At 44.0% G+C, this 23,972-nt stretch overlaps 1 protein-coding gene across 1 annotated transcript; it reads left to right on the top strand.

The window, feature by feature from the left end:
- The first annotated feature begins 14,290 nt into the window (after nt 1-14,290).
- LOC128826234 (arylacetamide deacetylase-like 4) lies at nt 14,291-18,875 on the top strand. The gene is made up of 4 exons (XM_054009429.1): nt 14,291-14,473; nt 15,824-16,043; nt 17,654-17,717; nt 18,095-18,875. The coding sequence occupies exons 1-4, from the start codon at nt 14,291-14,293 to the stop codon at nt 18,873-18,875; spliced, it is 1,248 nt and encodes a 415-aa protein (XP_053865404.1).
- Nucleotides 18,876-23,972: the final 5,097 nt, after the last annotated feature.

Here is a 23,972-nt window from a genome sequence, read left to right as displayed (position 1 = left end):
TCCCCCGTCCCCTATTTCTCCCTTACGGTGATTCCGCTTTTCACCAACACCAGTAGGGTTCTAGCCACTGATACCTAGAATGTTCCCTGAAATTTTGGAATTGAACAGATGCAGCCAGCAGATGTCACTGCAGGACCACATTAAGTGACAAGCTTTTATTAGCCACAGAATAATTTCAAGCAATGTTTCTAGCCAAGTTCCCAGGGCAGAATGTGGGTGCACCACAGGCATAGTGGAAGGGTAATAACCAATTTAGTTTTCAGTCTTTGCCCTGTTTTAGAAGAGCTCTATTTTAAAAAGTTTTCCATTTTTATTGGTAATTGTACAGCATCTACAGCTGTGCTAAATGTTTAATAGAAAACATACAAAAGACAATGCCCTGTGTGGAACCGCTCTTCCTTTTTCAAACAACCTTAACCCCGGAGGACAATGGATCCAGACGCAGAATGTCCTGCTATTTCAATCTCAGTGTGGAGGGAGCTCACACGTGCTCCAATACTACAGTGATGGGTGTCAGTATAAGAACAAAGATAGATGAAGACAGATCGATGCAAAGCTATTGAGAAAACAGCGGAGGAAAAAAAGTTTGTTATTTTTCAAATCTGTTTATCATTCAGATTGCATGTTGGCAAAACATTTCTAAGCAGCTGGAGCACTGGACAGAAACTGGAAAACATTTTCCACAGATTATTTTTCATCAAAATTTTGTTTTGACGGGACTTTTCCAACCAGCTTTACTCCTACAGTCTTTGGAGCCGACTCTCCTATATGCTCTTTCTTGTCACAGTAGGAAGCAGCCAGGGTATGCAAATTTTATACGATCCTCATCATGACTTGGACCACTTCTGTGCCTGGTCTAAATTACATCCCTGGTGCTGACAGAACATCTCACAAGTTCTCTGCCATTTAGCTTAGATGCAGTAATGAATGTTCGGATACTAAGAATTGTGTTTATCTGGTGGATCTACTACCTCTTATTACCTGGAACACACAGGAAAATGACTTAATCACAGTCCCAGAGCTACAAGAATCTTTTGCTTTAAATATAAGACCAGCCAGGCAGTTTGCACTGCTGTGGTATGAAGCTGGATACCTTAAATAGTTGTCGGCTGCTTCATAAGCTTGAATGCTGAACAGATAATTACCTGGTTGAAACACCTGAGAAAGAATCCTTTAAGACACCCTCTTGAAATTCAGGTTCTGCGGAAGGTATCAAACATCCTGTATTCATAGGCCCATAAAAGTTAGAGATGGGAAATACTTTATTAGTCCATACTGGCAGAGAAAAGGACTATGAGCTGGATTCACAGAGGCATTGCGAAGCTGAGCATTGCAAGAACTCTCTCTGAGGTACCTAGAAAATCACAGGAACATGAGGATTCACAAAGGCTGAGCCAGGTGCCTAGGATTCCCTATACAATAAATGAGGAGATATAGGTAGGGCCGGCTCTAGGCACCAGCGTTCCAAGCATGTGCTTGGGGCGGCACTTTTCAAGGGGCAGCACTCTCGTTTTTTGTTTTGCTTTGGCACTCCGGCCCCATTTTTTTCTTTTTTTTTTTGCTTGGGGCGGCAAAAAACCTGGAGCCGGCCCTGGATATAGGCACCTTCAACTGCAATTCACAAAAGCCAGAATGCTAGGTGGGAAGCCACCTGAGCTAGCCAATGGGAGATGTGCTAAACGACACCTCACTCACAGAGATAGGTGCATAAGCCTGCACTTCAGAGAGACGGTAGAAATTCACATGCGGGACCCCCTCTCCTGGAGTCAGGTGGATTAGGCGCATAAGCCCGTTCTTCTGAGAGTGAACTAGGCAACTGCCTAACTCCACACAAAATGGCAGGTGGTGCTACCACTCACCTTCTAACCCAGTGGTTAGAGCACTCATCTGGGATGTTAGCAGTTCCTCCAGCCAGATGTTGAATGAGAATTGGTCCTGTAGGCAGCCTCTAAGCTGCTGCACACGATTTAGGTTGAGGAATGCCTACGTTCGTGGTTTGCTAAGCTCGCTGGGGCACCCAGAATGAGGCTGCAGTGAGCATGCTCAGAAGCAGAAACGTAGGTAGCAAGGGAACTTTTACCTTGAAAATTTAGGTGCTGAGTGAGTTTAGGCAACTACAGCATTTGGAGGAAGTTTTGTGAATCACAGTGAAACCTAAAATTGGGATTTAGGTGCCTAAACCCAGATTTAGGCACCTAAATAATGCTGAGAATCTGGGCCAAATGAGTTCCTGATAGTACATTTATTAGTGTTTTGCCCAGTCTAGTTCTGAATGTCTTATAGCCTTGGGGGTTCCACCACTGCCCTTTTGAGACTATTTTAAAGGCCCAATAGATCTCCTTGTCAGGAAGTGTTTCCTGACTTAGTCACCCTAATTTACTTCTTTGTATTGACATCCCCCTTGTTCTACCCTTCATATTTTCTCTGTCTTCTTGGTGTTTTACACCTTTCAGTGCTTGTAGACTGTTAACATGTGCTTCCTTGGTTGGGGCTTAACTAAGCTCTCCTCAGTTCGCAGTTTTAATCATTCCTCATTCAGCCATTTTTGTTGCTCTTCACTGACCTCCCTCCAGTTAGTCAGCATTTTGCTGGTATTGAAGATTCTAGAGCAGAATTCACTATTCCAGAGGGCTTTAGTGAGGATGCCCTAGAACTGCCTGGAGAAAAAGCAACCGTCACATCCTTCGTCTACGATGTGATGCTTTGCTTCTAGCACTCAGAATTGCACTGAACTTTTTTTGCTGCCCCATCACATTGTTCACTCTTGTCTAATTTGCTGCCCATTGTCTTGGCGAAGTCTTTTTCAGTCCTACTCCTTTCCAGCTTTCTTTGGGTTGTCATTGAACATCTGTTTCCGATTATTTTTCTCCGAGCTACTAACGCTGCATTTTTCCCCAACTTGAATCTCATGTTGTTATTTTCTGCCCATGTTTCCAATCTCACAAGGTTCTTTTGTATCATTGTCCTCACTGCGTAGTATTTCCCTGCTCAGTTCTATGAATTCCAGTAACATGCAGTTTATGCCATGTTGGCAATCTATACTCCTGGCTGCATGAGTGTGAATTTTATACATGGGACAACAGCCACCCACCCACATATAGTAAGAGTTAATGCAGTCTCATTGCATCTACTCTCCTCCTTTGCTCCTATCTGACATTCATTGGAAGCACACCTATGGTGCCCTAAAATGGAAAAAACAGTAGGTGATCATCAGTGGCGGATTAATAATTTTGCCGCCCCTAGGCCGGGAAATAATGGCTGCCCTGGCCCTGCCCCGACTCCGCCCTTTCCCCGCCCTCATTCCAACCCCCTCCCCAAAGTCCCCACCCCAACTCCGCCCCCTCCCTTCCCCTATTGGATCCCTTCCCCAAATCCCCGCCCCAGCCCCTCCTCTTCCCCCAGCACGCGGCGTTCCCCCTCCTCCCCGCCCCGCGAAACAGCTGTTTCGCGGCGCAAGCGCTGGGATGGGAGAGAAACAGGACGCGGTAGCGTGCTTGCAGAGGAGGTGGAGGTGAGCTGGAGCAGGGGGGCGGGGTGTGGAGGGGAGCTTCCGCCCCTGCAAATTTGCCGCCATAGGCCTAGGCCTTGTCGGCCTAGGCAATAATACGACGCTGGTGATCATGTAATTAAAGACTATTAAAATGCATCCGCTGAAGGGGGCATTTCCTAACTTTTGCGTGCTTGGCTTTGCAATGTTAACATTCTTTTAATTTTTTTTGGATGTAACTAAAGTAGAAGCTGGAAGTGACAGGGAGAGACCATGTGAGTGCCTTACCCCCGACTCCTTCCCCCTGGGAGCAACATTAAAGCCCCTCGGTGCAGGATGGCAGTGGACAGGTCAATTTTGGCATTTTAAAAAACTCTTACACCAGCGTGAGACAGAGGTTTGCGAGGGGGGTAGTTAGAATGGAAGGAGGTCCCATGTTGTGGCGTTTAAGGGCTGTGAAGGAGACTAACTGACAGCTGGAGCTGGACAGAGGAGAGTAGTGTGTGTGAGGGGGCATTGTAAGCGGAAAAGGGGGAGAAATTGAACTGTAACTTTTGACAAATTGTTTATTTGTTTTCTATCGATGCGCAGGGGTGACCAACCTGGGGATCCGGAGCCGCATGCGGCTCTTCAGAAGTTAATATGCGGCTTCTTGTCTAGGCACCGACTCTGGGGCTGGAGCTACAGGCGCCAACTTTCCAATGTGCCGGGGGGTGCTCACTGCTCAACCCCTGGCTCTGCCACAGGCCCTGCCCCCAGGCGGGGTAGCCAGGTGGAGGGAACAGGGGGAGCAATAAAAAGGCGCCACTCACTGCGGCGCTTTTACTCACCCGGCTGCGCTCCATGTCTTCGGCGACGGGCCCTTCACTCACTCCGGGTGTCTTCGGCAACACTGAAGATCCCGCCGCCGAAGACCTGGAGGGTCTGGGAGGCAGGAGCTGTGGGAGGCACTTTTGGGGGCCCTGCAGGCCCAGAATGGCCCAAGGGATTAGCGGGAGACGGAGAGCAGCCTGCTTGCTGTGGCACTCCACTTCCCGCCGCCGGTGAGTGCAGAGGAGGGGGGAACCTTTCCCCAGCCCCCCCCCCAAGCAACACGGCTGGGGTAGGGCTAGGGGCAAGGAAAGCAAAGCGGGCTGGGGCCACATTGCTCAGCTTCCTGCCACCGCTGAGTGCAGGGGGGCATCCTTTCCCCAACCTCCCCGCACTCACCGGCGGCGGGAAGCGGAGCGACGTGGCTGGGAGCTGGCAGAGTGGAGCGGGCTGGGGCCGGGCTGCTCTGCTTCCTGCCGCTGCTGGTGAGTGTGTGTTTGTGGGGGGCTGCCCACAGCAGGCAACCCAGGGGGGGCACACAGGGGAACCGCTCTCCACCCCAGCTCACCTCCGCTCCGCCTCCGCCTCCCTGGGCCTGAGCGCGAAGCCACCGCTTGCTTCTCTGTCCTCCCAGGCTTCCCGCGCGACCAGCTGATTCACGGGAAGCCCAGGGGGAGGGGCGGAGAAGTGGAGCAGGGCAGCGCGTTCAGGGGAGGAGCAGGAGGTGAGCTGGGGCTGGGGGGCAGGGCAGGGAGCTGCCGGTGGGTGCTCTGCACCCACCAAACTTTCCCCATGGCTGCTCCAGCCCCGGAGCACCCAGGGGTCGGCGCCTAAGGCGCCACTTTTGGAGAATTTGCTCAGGGGGAGCGGCTGCTCCCCCCCTAGCTACGCTACTGCCTGCCCCCACTCCACCCCTCACCGGCTCCTCCCCTGAGCCTGCCGTGCCCTCGTTCCTCCCCCTCCCCACCCAGAGCCTCCTGCACGCCATGAAACAGCTGATTGGGAGATGTGGGGAGGGAGGCGGAGGGCTGATCAGGTGAGCCGGAGGTGCTGGGGGCAGGATAGCTGATGGGGGGCTGCTGATGCATTACTGTGGCTCTTTGGCAATGTACATTGGTAAATTCTGGCTCCTTCTCAGGCTCAGGTTGGCCACTCCTGATCTATGGGTATGTTTTCACTGCCAAAAAGGTGTGTTCTTAACTCGGGTTAAAATAGCAGTGAAGACACAGACACTTGGCTTTTAACTCAGGTTAGTAGCTGGAGTTACAACCTGTAAGGGAGCCTGGGGTCGAATTTGAGCGGCTAACCCGAGTTAAAAGCCATGTTGCTGCATCTTTGATGCTACTTTACCCCAAGTTCGCTAAGCAGAGTTAAGAACACACCTTTTTGGCAGTGAAGAGATACTCTATATCGATTTGTTTTCGACTATAAACTCTTTGGGATAGGGACCATCTTCTCTTCTGTTTGTATATGCCCTAGCACAATGAGACCCCAATACAGATGGAGGCCTTCAGGCACAACCTGTACACAGCAAAGAGTCCTGTGGCACCTTATAGACTAACCTGTACACAAATAATCAACAAGAATAAGTAGTAAATAATAAAAAGGTCTCTTCAGTGAACATGTACATTAGTGGTTTGTCTTCTAGTGCATATGATTGTAGTAAGATTGCTGGCAATGCTGGGGCCTCTCATGATGGCTGACGTTTTTTCTTAAAGCTTCAGCTCCAGGAGTCATGTGATTTTAATGAAAGCTGAGATTCTCACACAAAGAAGAAAAACAACACAACACAAAAACACAAAAACACAAAAAATAGCCAGGGTCTAGCCCTTGTGGTTGTAGAGAAAAAGCTTAAACATGAACCTCAAAGGCTCAATACTCAAAAGGCAAATCAGAAATGCAAACGTATTTTTTTAAAACCTCCTGATTTTTAAGCCAGTTGCATGACCTTATAAGGCCTGACTTATGATTTTTGAACATTTGGGGCTGGTGATGCTGGGGCCAAAGCATGCTGTAGGTTGCCTCTACTGATTTGCAAAGCTCCACTAGAAACTTTGGGGAAGAAGAACCACAGCTTGGTAGCTTGCCACCACAGAGCTACAACTGCTATTAATTCCTGGCGATGCCTTCACTCCACAGGTGAGAAAGAACACTTGCTTTATTGTTAAGCAACAGACCATGGGGATGAATCTATTGATACTTATGGCCCTTCAATCATCTTGATACAGGTCAGCTGGACCATGAAATCGATCTTCCCAGATTCACATTAGGTGCAGCAGGTGATAGAGTGGTGGTGTTACAGTCTTTGCATCAGAAATACTTGCTCTGACACCTGGCCGTGGAATAAGTGAAGCTTCTTTCCAGCCAAGCCTTAGCCGCCATATTGGCATATTGAAGATCCGGCACATGGAGTGAAACCCGAGGGCTGTGCCGGCAGCTACCCCCATAACTATGTGACCTGTATGCCATTGTGAAAGCAAGTGAAAGAGTGAAACTCTGGCACACTGCAACCAACAACGCAGGAAAAAAACTGGCGAGGCCAGTTAAAAACCAGCCAGGTGGCAACCTGGGCCCAAACCTGGTCAGGGGCCACCTTGAGATTGGGGGCCTTGGACAAGTGCCTGGAGTGCACATTGGTTAATCAGGGCCTGATCGACACTCAGTTATTTCACCTCTGAACATTTTAGCAGTAGCATCAAGCTATTGTACTTCTCCAACAGTGAGGGACAGCGTGTCAGACATGAGGCACAGGGTAGTGGTCCGGCTAGTGGCTGTAAGTGTTTGCTGGAGAAGGGAATGAAGAGTCCTCTCCAAATGTAAAGTTGGCCCCACCTGTGCCCAAAACAGGAAGGAAAAACGATGTTTCCCGCCCAAGAAGAAAAAGCCTCAACTGCCTCCTGCTTATCTAAAAAGCAATTGGACTGTCATGTCTTTGTGCCACATAATTCTGATGGTGTCTATCCCTGATTTAGTTCTCATAGGCTGACTAGGACGCTGGGCTTTAAGAAGTCAGCAGGCCCATCCCACGTATATTGTAAATGCAGAGTTTCCAGCTTCACAGATACAATTCCTCTTTAACAGCAACGACCACCAGCCCGTTTAACAATAATGTAGCGTTTCACAATTTCAAAGCATAAATAGGAATATTTTCTGCTTGAAGGGCAGATTTCTACATAAAGGGATCTTCTACATTATAAAGTTGCTCTATGTCAAGGGAGAAGCAGTGTGTGTGTGGGGCGTTTAAGAAGAGATTTTCTTTATTATAAATTAGCTGATGAAGTCATTGCAAATAATATCCCATCTCCCCTCATGAGAACACATCAGAAAGTCACAGGGAAAAAAAGCTTCATTCATTATGTTAAAGTTATAAAACCAACTTTGTTTTATTTATGAGATTTACAGACTTCTGAATATTGAACATTGAGAGTTAAGATTCACAAACTCAAGCCTTGACTCTCCCCCTTGTATTCACACCCATTTTATTCCTAATATTGATATAACAAATAGTTCAATAGCTTTTATGTCACTAATAGACCCTATGCCAGTGGATGATAGGTACAGCACCCCTTCTTTGCCATCTTCCCCTTGGATATCCCTCCTGCATCCCTCCCACACCTGAGGGGATGGGGGGACAACTGGCTCAGAAGCCTTCTCTACCACTAGTGTTAGAGGAATTCTTTGCCAGGATCTGTGACCAGGCTCCTGGCTGATGCAAAGGGGCCATGCTTAGTAAGGAATCTGACTCTTTTGGTTTAATAATTTGCATTGTTATAGTGCTTTCTATCTGAATTTCTCAAAGTATTTTACATAAATTTATTAAAACTTGCAGCATCCCTATAAGGCAGGACAGACAGTGCACATCTCAATTATTTTGACACATTTTAGAAAGGCTCTGAGAATGAAACCAGAATTCTCAGAGTCGCTTTATGATGTTACAAAAATTGGAAATTTATTTACAAATCAAGAAAGAAAAAAGCTAGCCTGTGGTATAGTGGATATTACTGACACAAGGAGCATCGAATTAGTGGCAATCAGAAAGTATTGTATTGTATTATCTAAAGTGAGTGCAGAATCATTATGAAGTTAACGTGTGGACAGACAATTGCTATTGCTGTCTGCATGAAGTAGGTGCTTGTTCAGTGAGGCTTATTCCAGAGAAAACTTTAATTTTCTGCCCTGGATACAAAGACTAGGATTGATTCCTTATACCAGAAGAATAACTAGATTATTCAGTTATTCATTGCTTCAGCTACAGTAGATTTAAAACAAAACTTTTTTAAAGAAGAGACTAGATGGCTCAAAAAGATGAGTAAAAGCAAAGCAGAGGTTTTTGTCTCTAGATTACGGGTTGAAATCCAGCCAAACTCTAAGAATAACCCAATCTTTCTAACTGAAAGCTAATTGGAGATCTACATGAAATGTATTGGTGATCTCAGTTTACTTCCTTTTGAATAGATGATTGTATAATAACTGGCCACTTATCACTTCCGCAGCAGACCTAGTCAGAAATGAAGGAATGTATGGAGACATCTAGCCTCTGGCATAAACCGAGGCCAGCTGATGTGAAAATATGGAGAATCTACATGGACACTGGCTCATAGACTTTAAGGTCAGAAGAGACCATCATGATCATCTAATCTGACCTCTTGCACATTGCAAGCCACCGAACCTCACCCACCCACTCCTGTAATAGATTCCTCACCTTGGCTGAGTTACTGACGTCCTCAAACTGTAGTTTAAAGACTTTCAGTTACAGAGAATCCACCATTTACACTAGTTTAAACTTGCAAGTGACCCGTGCCCCATGGTGCAGAGGAAGGCGAAACCCCCCCAGGGCCTCTGCCAATCTGACCAGAGAAAAATTCCTTCATGATCCCAAATATGGTGATCAGTTAGACCCTGAGCATGTCAGCAAGACAAACCAGCTAGTCACCTGGGAAAGAATTCTCTGTAGTAACTCAGAGCTCTCCCCATCTAGCGTCCCATCACCGGCCATTGGAGACATTTGCTGCTAGCAGTCGCAGATCACCTACATGCCATTGTAGGCAGTCTCATCATCCCATCCTCTCCATAAACTTCTCAAGCTCAGTCTTTAAGCCAGTTAGGTTTTTTGCCCCCACTGCTTCGCTTGGAAAGCTGTTCCACAACTTCACTCCTCTGATGGTTAGAAACCTTCACCTAATTTCAAACCTAAATTTGTTGATAGCCAGATTATATCCATTTGTTGTTGAGTCCACATTGGCTCAACTTAAGCAACTCCTCTCCCTCCCCTTTATTTATCCCTCTGATGTATTTATATAGAGAAAAATATCTCCCCTCAGCCTTCATTTGGTTAGGCTAAACAAGCCAAGCTCTATGAGGGGGAATACAGGTGCAGTTGCCCTGAATTATGACACACTGAATCTTACCTGGCCATTTATTGGGTCATTCATTTCAGATACATGATTCCAAAATTCATCAGTTCTCATAGTGCTGTCATAGTCAGAAAATGCATCACAGATTTGATAATCCCTAACTTTCGAAATCAGAGGATCCATTTGTTGCGCCCTGATCACATCAGGAGGTCGATCAATCATCACTTTTGTATCATGGCAAGGTGCTGATACACAACTGCATGGATTAACAAAAGCAGGCTCTCAAGTACAACATCTTGTAAAGGCATTGCCTTTTCTCACATAACCCAGTGCTTTGCAAAAAAATTCAACGACGAATGTCGTATCTGGATGTCTTGTATTGATCATGCTTTCCATTCTTGCATAGTCACATGTCTCAAAATGCACCAACGCTTCAGATGCCAGTGACTGCACAGGAGAATCCTTGTAATTGATTTGCAGAACATTCTCACTTGCAGCGGTCACAAAGGGTTTCATAAATCTCAGAAGAATATCTTTGTGTAGAGTCATCATTACTGGGTACAAAAGGTGACTCACCGGTGCTTCTGCTTGGAGCAGTCAGTTGACCTTGTAAAACATGGGCAGCACTGCATAAAAAAAAAAAATACACCTTCATTAAAGGATATTTGGAGCTCATCGGTATTCTTATTTCCCGTGTTCCAGCAGCACCTCTTTGCTCTTTTTCATCAAAGGTACTGACAAAAAAAAAAAAAAAAAAAAAATAATAATGGAGATATCCTATCTCCTAGAACTGGAAGGGACCTTGAAAGGTCATCGAGTCCAGCCCCCTGCCTTCATTAGCAGGACCAAGTACTGATTTTGCCCCAGATCCCTAAGTGGCCCCCTCAAGGATTGAACTCACAACCCTGGGTTTAGCAGGCCAATGCTCAAACCACTGAGCTATCCCTCCCCCCAAAGATGGAGTATAGCCCAGGTACCCTCAATAGATCTCTCAGCAAGTGCATTTTCACATAGGACACACTTTTCTTCACACTAGTATTGCAAAATGCAATGTATTCATTCATGATGCCACTCTTTTGACACTTCTCTGAAAGTGGTAGTAAATAAGAACATAAGAATGGCCGTACTAGGTCAGACCAATGGTCCATCCAGCCCAGTATCCTGTCTACCGACAGTGGCCAATGCCAGGTGCCCCAGAGGGAGTGAACCTAACAGGCAATGATCAACTGATCTCTCTCCTGCCATCCATCACCACCCTCTGACAAACGGAGGCTAGGGACACCATTCCTTACCCATCCTGGCTAATAGCCATTAATGGACTTAACCTCCATGAATTTATCTAGTTCTCTTTTAAATGCTGTTATAGTCCTAGCCTACACAACCTCCTCAGGCAAGGAGTTCCACAAGTTGACTGTGCACAGTGTGAAGAAGAACTCGCTTTTATTTGTTTTAAACCTGCTGCCCATTAATTTCATTTGGTGGCCCCTAGTTCTTGTATTATGGGAATACGTAAATAACTTTTCCTTATCTACTTTCTCCACATCACTCATGATTTTATATACCTCTATCATATCCCCACTTAGTCTCCTCTTTTCCAATCTGAAAAGTCCTAGCCTCTTTAATCTCTCTCTCACCCGTTCATGCAGCACTGCATGAAAAAAAAAAATGTTGATCAAATCCTCAACATTCATCTGTAATGAGTTCAAATGTGCTCTGCCATACAGTGCAGGTGGTAGGAGAGGCAACCCAATACCTACAGTCTCTAGTTCGTTGTTTGCTTGGCTTTAATTTGAGACAATATACTGTTGTGTTTACCCTGAATGTTTGCAGGGTAATACACAACACATTTATTCCAGTCAACATCGTGTTTTGAAAGCACAACGTTGATTGCATCAAACAATTCCTGAGGTGTATTTGATGCACAAGAAACCATATCTAAAATCTCGGTAACTGTAAGGCCAGTTTCTGGGTGTTCATACACAATCAAGATTGGAAAATACTTCTCAGACTTGTTCAAACTAGCATCCAGTGCCAAAACATTGTTTATGGCCTTCAAACACACGTTGTACATTTTCACGGGCTTTTAGTGAGATAGTCCCTGGTATAATATGGGCCATTTTTCTGGAAACACACGCATAGTGCTGAGCAATTTTGGAGTCTGGGAACATTTTCTTGAAGAAAGGTCTCACATGATCACTGCTAGCAGGAGGAATGGTATGCTCCAAAAGTAAATGTGGGTGTGGGGGAAGGATAGCTCAGTGGTTTGAGCATTGGCCTGCTAAACCCAGCGTTGTAAGTTCAATCCTTGAAGGGGCCACTTAGGGATCTGGGGCAAAAATCAGTATTGGGTCCTGCTAGTGAAGGCCGGGGACTGGACTCAGTGACCTTTTGAGGCCCCTTCCAGTTCTATGAGATAGGTATATCTCCATATATTATTATAATCCTATAAATAACACTTCAGTTTTGGTTACACAGTCACTCATTTTTGACCCAGCAGGTGGAGAACAAGCTACCAAAGATTTTGACTGCATTGCAGCCTTGGCACTGCTCGCTTGTTTCTCCTTAGCAATGTGTCTTGAAATATCATTGTATCCACCATGACGAACAGAAAAATCAGCCCTGCAATACTCACAAAAGCAAATGTTAGCCCTCTGCCATTTTGTTTTTTTGGTAGAAAATGATGCTGAACCCCCTGCCCCCCAAGAGTCTTAGGCTAGGTCTACACTACGGGCGGGGGTCGACCTAAGATACGCAACTTCAACTACATGAATAGCGTAGCTGAAGTTGAATATTTTAGGTCTACTTACCTGGCTGCCAGGACGGCGGCGAGTTGACCGCTGCCGCGCCGCCGTCGACTCCGCTTCCGCCTCTTGCCACTGTGGATTTCCAGAGTCGACGGTAGAGCCATTGGGGATCGATTTTATCGCGTCTTCACTAGACGCGATAAGTCGATCCCCAATAGATCGATTGCTACCCGCCGATCCGGCAGGTAGTGAAGACGTGCCCTCAAACTGACAAAGTCTTTTCACTTTTTTCTTTGGCGAAGCCTCAATGTCTTCATAAGCCCCTGCTGCTGCTGAGTCTTGACCAAAGCCAGATTAAGACAGAGTCAATGTAGGCACGTGCCTAGGGCTCAATTTGTGGGGGGCCACCCAACGTTAGCTCATGATCCCTGACTGGTCTAGTTCAGGTACTGGGGCAGCAGCCAGTCCCTGCGGCAGCAAGGAGTAGCAGCACCAGCTGCCCCACTACCCACTGAGGAGTAGCTCTGGTGCCCCCCATCACGACGGTGCCAGGGCCAACACTAAGTGAGTGGCATTGCGACCTGGTGCATGGCGGTCACAGCAGTAAAACATACGACAGTCACAAATACATTTAGTGGGTTCCTCTTCACTTTGGTTAGAGACGGTCTTAAAAACATAGATTCCTCCATTGAGGAATTAGTTTGGACTTGTGCCTCTTGGCCTAGATGTTTCCTGAAGAAAGCTTCAGAAAGAACCCTGTTGTGAGAAGCATCAGAAATTTGGGAGAATCTCTCAAATGTCCTACCCCACTGGTAGAAGAGGGTGCACGAATTTCCTCAGCGGAAGTAGATCTTGAAATCATGAAAGACTTGAAGAACTAAAGTAGGGGCAATGGTATTTGGGAACCTTTCTTTGCTCTGAAAAAGCACTGTATGCAGATGGATCCGGCCACAGCAATTTTACAGCCATGCAATATTTGGGGCACCTTGCCGGTGGGCCCAAAAACATTTTTTCACCGGGGCCTGAACCCGCTCTCGGCGGCCCTGGCAATATGTATGGCACAACTGTCTGACTAAAGATTTTTCTGAAGTGCAGTAGCCCTGCCGGGGAGTCTCCTGAAGAATACGAAAATCGGAGAGACTTCAGGTCCAGCTGTGTACAGTTTTCACATTGAAGCCCATATTTTACAACACCATGTATTCCAGCATAAAGGCGAATATCTATATATAAAAACTTTACATCAGCTAAGTGCTGACATATAGGTGTAACAATATACCGTGGGTCGATCTTACAGAAGCACATGACAAACACCACACCGAGTAACTGTGCTCTTACATGTATATAGCACGGTACATAAAATCTGATTACATACCTGTGTACTTTACTCATATTTACTGACAAATAGGATTATGAAACAAAGAAAGTTTATGAAAATAATCATGGAATTGATTCTGCTCTAGAGAAGCGTCTACCACTATTGCCAACACAAATATCGGGCTTTTGGAATGTCCAAGGGTTAGTTCTGCAGTCCCACCAAGAAGTCCACCCAGAACTGAGTCATAATGAAACCAGATACAGAATAAACAGAGTTTTAGGCCCATTTTGAATGTTCATTTCTCCTGTGTTTAATAAGAAATCATTAATAATATTACGCCAGAGTTTGATTGTTAGATTCTAGTTGCTTCTGTGTGTGGGTGGAGCCATCATCATGATTCATGGGAGGAGGGTGGAGAAAATTATTAATATTGCAATCTTAATCTGATTATGTATTTTGTGCTGTGTATCAGAAGGGTGCCCTGTATTGCTTAGTCTCCTGTAAGGACACTTCAGAAACGAGTACTGGGAGAATCAAATTAGAATAATTTCTCTGAGTACATCATCCTCATTCAAGTGAAATGGGGTTTGTTTGTGCTCCTTTGACATTAATAGGAGTGATTTGGATTGCTCCCTTTTTGCTACCGGTATTGTTCATTTGGGCAATTTGTTATGATCTCTTCAAATCAGAGCTGCCTCCTGGAATTGACCAGCCGCTAAAGCTTCGATTTTATCACTCGCTATTAGTTATGACTGCTGTTCTGGTAAGTTGACTTGGCTTCAAAGAGGGGATTCAACTTTTATTTTTGACTAATGGGATGGGAGTTGGAAGATCTGTAAAAAAAAATTTCTTAAACAGTCTAGAAACATCTGGAATATGAACTATACCAGATTAAATTACCGTAATTCTTAAAGGTAAAGACTAGAGGCTGATTTTAGAGTTTATTTATTTCAATTTTTTTCAGTGCCTCTCTCAAAAACTCTAGACACTTCATAATTTTTAAAACACTGCTTCACACAAAATGTTTTAAAAAAATCTATATTATACTTATTGAATTGTCCATAGATAGATACTCACATAATAGCAAACCTGACAGAATTCTAATACATCCAGTTCCATAACCCATTTTCTTGTCAAATATGTCAGAGAAAAAATGAAAAGTCATTTCAAACTGGGAAACCAAAGTTTTTTGTTTTGATAATTTTGAAACGTTTTCCTCAACTATTTTTGAGTTGAGAAATTCCTCAAAACTGACCCTTTCCCACAAACACTTTCCGGTTTTGGCCAATCGACTTTTTGACAGGAAAATCTCACTGAAAAAATCCCATCCAGCTCTAGTTAAATGCACATACCTGCATTTGTACGTTCACTGAGACAGATTGTACATTCACAATTCACAGACATTTTACTACAGTGAAACCTATCTGAAAGCAACAACCCCAGAAAGTAATAGATGTATTCTTTAGCTGCAGATCAGACTAATGCAGCTTGCACTGTATATACACTATACCCATATTTTTTATATTGTATGTATTATGTATGCACACACACAGATGGAATACAAAAAGATGTGCTACAAGTTATATTACTCTGAGTTTGGGACGGTTGCTTAATCACAAATGGCAAAGAGAAGAGAAGAGTGGAGTTATGCAGATAATCACAGATGAGTATCAATAAAACTTTTATACCATACCAAACCTGCCACATATTTTTCCTTTTCTCCCTATATTTTTAAGATCAGCTGTTTTTGTGATTATTTGGCTCCCTAAAAATGAATGATCACAACCACAAACAACAACACAAGGCGACCCTTTTCTGTTTGAAATGGGGCTGTGTAGGGAACTCCGCACTGCACCATATCCCCATTGCTCCTTGTCTGTGGATAGAGATGACAGGTCTCCAGCAGTGCCAACCTGGCCACTTTCAGCACCGCTCAATTTACTTAAAAACAGTTTGACCATTTCTTGGTTTGTGACCATACTCGGCACTAAAGTGCCACCTCTGTTTCCTGAAATTCAACGTCACAGCAAGCTACAGTCTATGCATTTTGTGTAATTTGAAAGATTTGGGTCTCTTTGCAGTAACCAATTTCAGATCTCTTTCATTTTACTAGGGAAGGATTTTGGAGAAGCTGGGGATCTGCAGGGACATAAGCCTACTCCGGTTTATGCTGGATGGAATACCACCACTATGGAGAGATTCAAAACTCCTCATCAGAGATCTGAAGTTTGCTGAGGTGCCAGTGAGGGTTTACCAGGCAAAAGCACCATCTGTTGGCCAAAGGAGAGGCATCCTTTACTTTCATGGAGGCGCTGGCACTCTGGGAAGCATTAGTAAGAAATATCAAGATTAAAATGAACAGGAAATGATGATTGATAATAATTAAAAAAAAAACAAACAAACAAAAAAAAAAAACCCACCACACATTTTTGGAATCTCAGAAGAGGTTTGTGTCTGGCTTGAAGCCAGATCTGAAATAATTTTTTAAAAATTTTTGGTCCATCCAACAAACAAACAAACAAAAGCAAAAACAATGAGGAGTTCTTGTGGCACCTTAGAGACTAAAATTTATTTGGGCATAAGCTTTTGTGGGCTAAAACCCACTTCATCAGATGCATGGAAAATACAGTAGGCAGGTAGAAATACACAGCACATGAAAAGATGGGAGTTGCCTTACCAAGTGGGGGGTCAGTGCTAACGAACCAATTAAATTAAGGTAGAAGTGGCCTATTCACTTCTTGTCAACTGTTGTGAATAAAAAACAGGAGTATTTGTGGCACCTTAAAGACTAACACATTTATTTGAGTATAAGTTTGCGTGGGCTACAGCCCACTTCATCAGATGCATAGACTGGAACATATAGTAAGAAGATATATATACATACAGAGAACATGAAAAGGTGGAAGTAACCATGCCAACTGTAAGAGGTTAATTAATTAAGATGAGCCACCTTAAAGCATGAATTAACATTTTGGTCCATTACAATACTATTTCTGTTATAGACCAAGATAAATAAATTTCCATAGTTCTGTGCTTATTATTTCCTTTTATATTTACACATCTTCTAGGCAACTATTGACTGTAGAATACACCTCTAGAATCTGTAAATGGGAGCAAGAGTCCCCAGACCGCTAAAGATACTTTGGTGATTAATTTGGCCCTGTGGGAATACATGCAAGAGTAAGGTGATATGGATTTGGCCCTTCTTGAGGTTTTTTGGGATTTGAAAGCCATTTGTATATTGAAGTCAGCCCTGATTCACTGACTGATGGAAAGGTTTTATTGTGTGGAGAAATGTACGCACAGGACTCAGGGTTGCAGTGGTTTCGACAACATGTGTGCTCCACACCTTATTAAGGGGTATACATAATAACAGATGTCTAATGTATTCCAAGGGTGATTCACTATTATGACATCAAAACTTCCCAACTGTGAGAACAGTAAGACAAGGGAACAGACGGCCAGCAGAGGTTGTGACAGCTTCTTCACTGGAGGTTTTCAAAAGGAGGCTGGATAGCCACCTGTCTTGGATGGCTTAGACATAACAAATCCTGCATCTTGGCTTGTGGTCCCTTCTAACCCTATGATTCTATGATCAACAGAGTTACACTGGGCAAGAATTTGGCACAAAAGAGTACGGAGCAGGATTTGGTACTTAGATTTTACGTAATTCTTCATGAGTTTCAGTCTTATTTCTAAAGAATATGGAACATATAAGAACTCAAATATCATCTTCTTCCTTGCCACTTCCTTATTTGGAGTTGGCGACTTTTTTAGCCTTCTTTCAAAACTCATGATCGTACATAAGGCTGTCGCACAGATTGGTCTCTGAGGTCTGCTGATATCTGGTTCATGTACCGAGTTTTCAGTTTTCCCCTTGGTTGTCTTCCATTCACACGTAGTAGAACTCAAATATGTCACTCTCGAAAATTTTTATTTTCAGATGCCTTTGAAAGAGTGTGTCGTTATATTGCCAGAGAAACTGATGCAGTGGTTGTGTCCGTTGGGTAAGTGAGCTCAGCCCAGTGTTTTTATATAGGTTTTTTCCCCAGTGTGACAGTTTACAATTGGAATGCTTCTGTAATACATGCGGAGATCTGAAAATGTAACGGTCCTTGCTATTTTAGCTTGGGCCCTATATTTCTCATTTGAGGGATTTGTTCATTTTAGGCATGTATTTTTAGGCAAATCATACTAGATAACTCAAATAAAATTATTTAAAATTTTGGACATTTTTATTGAACTAATTAAAATACATAGGTTTTATAATTGTGCAAATTTAGAACGGCATTTTTAAGAGACGATGCCACACCAATTAAGCATAAAAAGATGGAAACAAAATGTTTGTAATTACTTTAAAAATCATCATTTCTTTGATATTTAGTTATCGGCTGGCTCCTGAATATCTGTATCCAAGCCAGTACTGGGACTGTCTCAATGCCACCATACACTTTATGAGGACAGTGGAAGATTATCAGGTGGATCCTGCCCGCATCATCCTTTGTGGGGACAGTTGTGGAGCTAATTTCGCTACTGCTATTTGCCAAATCCTGGTGAGCAGGACAGACCTCCCAAAAATACGTGCTCAGGTTTTGATCTATCCAGGCCTCCAGGGGCTGGACTTTTATTTGCCTTCATATCAGCAGAACCGCTCAGTTCCCATCTTGTTCCGGGATCGCGTTGTCTATTTTTGTTTACGTTATCTCAGTAAGGACACATCCGTAGTGGAAGATGTCCTGAAGAGTTCCCACGTTCCTGAGGATATGAAACTGAAGTATAAGAAATGGATAAGTGCGGACAATATTCCTGAGGAATTTAAGATCAGAGGCTATACACCACAGAAACCGCCTTCATATAAATATAAGCATGACGTTCATGAAGTGATTAAACAAATGTTAGAGGTAATGTTTTCCCCACTTTTAGCTGAAGATGCTATTGTTAGCCAGCTTCCCGAATCTTATATTTTGACCTGTGAATTTGATGTGCTTAGGGATGATGGACTGTTGTACAAGAAACGATTAGAGGACAATGGTGTTCGAGTCAGCTGGTACCATAATGAGGATGGTTTCCATGGAGTATTAACCCTTTTTGGTTATGGAATTTTTTCATTTCCATCTGCAAAAAAGATACTGGATAATACTGTGAACTTTATTAAAAAATTGTGAAAAATATTCTTTTTTAAATGCTGCAGGTCCTGTATTTCCAATAGCAAGCGCAAAATACTTTATGCAAATAAATTAGGCACTTTTTGTTCAGGTTTTAGGTTTGCATTTTTTAAAATATGGAGTATGTTACACTTTCCAGTTTCCACCTGCATAATTGTGATCCTCAGATCGAAATGATAACAGCAGCACACAGTAAAGCCAATATCACCACTGAAAACACACAATAAAAACATGGCTAAGACAAGGGGGGGGGGGGAAACAGAAATATTCATTCCGCCCGACCTCTAGCAACTCATAGGTCATTGTACAACAGGTCAGGGTCCTGAGAGAAGCAACAGGGACAACTCTCCAGCCCCTCCAGAAAGCAGGGGGACATGCAAGAAGAGGGGAAAAGAGGAGCATTGTTGTCTCTTGCCCCTTATCAATATGAAGGATGTTTGGGGAAACACAAGGATGGGAGAGTCTCTTGATGTATAATGCAACACCACTTCCCTTTTTACTCTGCCTGTCCTTACTGAACAAGCTATACCCCTCTAAACCAATATTCCAGTCATGAGACTTATCCGGCCAAGTCTCTGTGATGCCAATGAAGTAATAATTTAGCTTATGTCCTAATACTTCCAGTTCTTCCTGTTTATTCACCATACTTTTGCATAGACATCTAAGTTGTAGAGCAGTTTCCCCCAGAGATGTCCCTCTTGTTGCTCCAATGACCGTAGTGTAATTCCCCCCACCCCCTCCACACACACAACATAAGTTTCTGTTAAGATTGCCTGTTTTATACTGCCGGCTTTTGTCACCTGCCTCCTTTGAACCTGATTTAAAACTCTCCTCACTAGGTTGGCAATTTAGTGTGTGAAGATGCTCTTCCCCCTTCTTGGCCAAGTGGACCCCATCTCTTCCCAGAACACCTTCTTCCTGGAATAGCATCCCATGGTTGAGGAAGCCAAAGTCCGCCCTCAACACCGTTAGTGCAGCTGTGTGTTCATCTCCTGGATGCATGTGTCCCTGCCTGGGCCCTTTCCCTCAACCAGGAGGATGGACAAGAACAAAACCCGCATCCCTGACCCTTTCCCCCTAGCTCCCAGAGCCCTGTAGTCACTGCTGATCTGACCCATATACGCGGAGTGACAGATGTCACTCATGTTGCTTAACACACAGCTGGAAGGTGCTCAGATCCTATGTAACGAGGGCAGTATAAGAATCTGTACAGAACAAATTAGATCTCAGTTTTTGGGAAGAGTTAGTATCACTGCCTTTTATTTCCCCCTCTCCCAAATCTGTCCCAGAACTAAAAACCATCTGAGAGAATAGCTTTCTCCCTGTGATTTTGTTACTAAAGCAACACAACAAATGGGCCATATGGTGATACAAAGCCTCCTCAGAGCTTCACTGTAATGAGAGAGGATAACTAGGCGTTCACTTGCCCCTCCCAGATGGATTTCACAGGCTCCTTTTCTACATTCTGTTCCTGCCTAGTTTTGTCTTTTGCCCTCTTCCTTTCTCACACTTTGCCATCCTTACCTTCCCCCGTTGTTCTGTCTCCTTCATCCTCGAGATGGAGGGGGACTACACTGGGCCAGTCAGAATCTAGTCTTGGTTACTCTTGAATTCAGAGTTGGTTGACGGAGATTAGATAATAGCCACTTGGCTTCCATTTCTTCCTGGCTTCCACCTTTGCACAATTCAACATCGCTCTCAACTGCCCTGTTCCAGCTACCAACCAAAACTGCCCCTTTTACCAACCTCAGGTCAAATGGACCCATTTCAAACTGACCCTCCCACCAATCCCAATTGAAAACGTTCCTCCCAATAGCCTTGCGTCAAGCCTCGTGACACCCAGCAGCCTCATTTAACCTGCCAGGCAACCTTCCAGAACCTTTTGATGGCAACATTCCACACCTGCTGTTAAAAGAACATCATCACACAGATCAGACTCTCTTTCTTTGCACTATCTCAGTAGATACAAAGAGATAAAGAACATCCCTTTATAGGTAGCCTGCTGAGTATTTTTGCAATCCTCTTGGCTACTAATGAACTAAGCAATTGTTTACCATAATACTTAACCTCAGAATATTGGGATATACAAGAAACTAGGGTTTTTTTTTAAGTCACAGGTGTCTTTCTACCCTGCATTGATCATAATGCTTCTGTGTGCCAATGATGCTGGAATGGTACAATATTGTCCCCCCCTGGGGGGACACTGCCTGCCCATGCAAGTCACAGCAGTCTGTAGGCTATTCTAACTTGTGTCAATGGTTGAATTGGCTCCTGGCCAGCAATAAGGGGCATAAATATGGCAAAAAGCTATTTTTGGTCTTCCCAGGTCCTGCACTGAATAGAGCTTAGCTGAGAGGTCAAGAATCAGGGTCATTGTTCTCAGACCTAGCTCCATTGTCATGCTCCTCCCCCGCATCTCTACTCTCATTCCCCCATCCCTGTTCCCATTGTTCTTTTGCAAACCTGACACCTTCCTGCTTCTCCCATAACAGACTTTTCCCCTTCCATCATGCTGTTCCATCCTCTTGCTGCTGGAATAATGCCCCTTTTCTCGCCTACGAATCACCCTCTTTTCTCCGGTTTCAGAGTAGCAGCCGTGTTAGTCTGTATCCGCAAAAAGAACAGGAGTACTTGTGGCACCTTAGAGACTAACAAATTTATTAGAGCCCACAAAAGCTTATGCTCTAATAAATTTGTTAGTCTCTAAGGTGCCACAAGTACTCCTCTTTTCTCCTTCTTTCAAACCCATGTCTTCCAGAAATCCCTCTTCTAAACATTAATATTACCCACTGCCTCCCTCAAAGGAGATGTTGGCCATTGTCTTTTGTTGTCTGTTTTGATCTGATCAGATTCTAAAATATTCAGGTCAAGGGCATGCCTATAATTATATCCATAGTTTTAATCTGCAGATCTCAAAGCACTTCAGCCAAGGTGGGTAACCATAATTATTATTTTTGCAGATGAAGGCAGAAATGAACTGCATGGTATTTTACAGACTGTGTGCCCCAAAATACTTTAGAGTTTCCATAAACGGTGCAGTTACAGAGCTAAATAATATCAGGGCCCGGGGGAAATGTTGCTAAGAAGGAAACTATATTTTTTCAGCTGAGTTTCCAAATGAGATAGAGAGTTATTGAGGCAAAGAAATGCAGGAAGGCTGGTCAAGATGTCAGGAACTGCAGAAATGATAGCTCTTGTACCTACAGTGGTACAGGTAGAGGTACAGAAAGGAGAACATTAGGAAAAAATAGGGAATGTAAAAGAGGAAGAGAGAGTGACCAAAGCCACAGGACAGGCCATAGCAAGACCATAGAGGGTTTTGGGAATTAAAAGAATAAAATTAAATTAGGTCCTTACGGGAAGGGGCCATGGAAGTTGCTCTGAGGTGTGGGACTGACTTTTCTGTGCATGTTAGGAGGCAGTAGGCAGCATTCTGTAAATGCTGTAATTCAAAGAGCTGGGAACTAAGGCAAGCCAAATGGGAGGTGTTACAAAAGCTGATGAGGATTTTGGGAAAAGGTGGAACCAACTTACTGCTAGAAGAAGAAGAAGTGCACACAGTGACTTACAAATGCTGGCAGAACCTCAAATTGGAATGAAGTTGGGAAGGGTGGCAAGACATGAACTAAGAATTGTTCCCTGCTGTCAGAATTGCTTCCAAACACCAAGGGCTAAACCAATTTGGTATAAATTGATGTAGCTCCGTTTGAATTCAATGAAGAGATACCAATTTACACCTGCTGGCAATCTGGCCCATTTAACATAGTTTGGAGTTCATCCCACAGTCTAAATGCAGAACCACTATTGAAGAACTAAACAGTTTGCTCCCTTCATTGGCAAAGTAGGTATCTTAAATTCCCACTGTATTGGGCTGACCCTTCTGGTGCCTGTTTTGGGGTGAAAGAATGAGGCTGTGGATTAGCCCAAGCCGAATACCACCAAATATACAGAGAAAATCATCTGAACTTTTGGATACTTGTCTGAATCAAACTTCTAAAAGATTCAAGACATTGTCACTTCCTCCCCCTCCTTTACCCTCTGAAAATAGTGGGATGCCTAAGAAGGTCTACAATTACCAGCCGCATCAAAAATTAAATGCATAAGTCCCATGTCCCTTGGGAGAAATACACTGTAGATAAGAACTGTCCTGCTGACTACCTGTAGCAGTGTTAACTTTGTACATGTGCAGTTTAGGTTTAGCTACTGTAGTTTGGCTGGTTCTGTCTCTCCATGACCAAATCTGCACATCACTTGTGTGGCTGTCAGGATGGGCTCACTTGCCAAGAGAGTCGCTAGCAGAATTTTATACTGCTGTGCATGAGAAAGCCTAGGTTAAACTCATGAATCCAGCCAGTTGCAGTGCAGGCACATACAATCTCATTTTTGCACAATGTTCAATGTGATCCTCTAACTAGTATTTATCTGCAACACTTGCCAAAATGGTTATGAAATCCTTTACAGGCGTCAACAGTGCTGTGCTGAAATGTTGGGTGCCATAAAAACATTCTCCATTGTTGTTTCAGCTTGGGACTACAACCCACATTCTTTTGTGGATGTAATAACTTAGTTACATAACCAAGACACTTCAGAAACTGGAAGGAACATCAAGTCAAAGTCAATTCTCTGACTAGACATGGAGCTTGCTTACTCCTTGTTCACGATTGCAGCAGAAATATTGATTGTTTCTTTTACTCTGGTGGCAGCATGGGCAATTTATTATGAGCTCACCTATTCCAAAATCCCTCCTGGAGTCGAGCAACCTGGAAAGCTTCGCATCCTTCACTGCCTGTTGATTATTTCATGTGTTCTGGTGAGTTGACGTGGCTTGGAACTGCATTTTCATTTTGTTTTTTGATTGACATGGGAGGGTTGGAGGGGAAGCAGGGGGGAAATTTTAAAAGTAAATGTTGAAATGTGTCAAGTATCAGAGGGGTAGCCATGTTAGACTGAATCTGTAAAAAGCAACAGAGGGTCCTGAGGTTAGTTCAATCAGGGAGGGTGAGGTGCTCTGCTAGCAGTTGAGGTGTGAACACCAAGGGAGGAGAAGCTGCTTCTGTAGTTGGATAGCCATTCACAGTCTTTGTTTAATCCTGATCT

This window comes from Malaclemys terrapin, chromosome 19 (assembly GCF_027887155.1).
Source record: "Malaclemys terrapin pileata isolate rMalTer1 chromosome 19, rMalTer1.hap1, whole genome shotgun sequence".
Classification (NCBI taxonomy): domain Eukaryota; kingdom Metazoa; phylum Chordata; order Testudines; family Emydidae; genus Malaclemys; species Malaclemys terrapin.
This window is presented reverse-complemented; position numbering and strand designations above follow the sequence as displayed.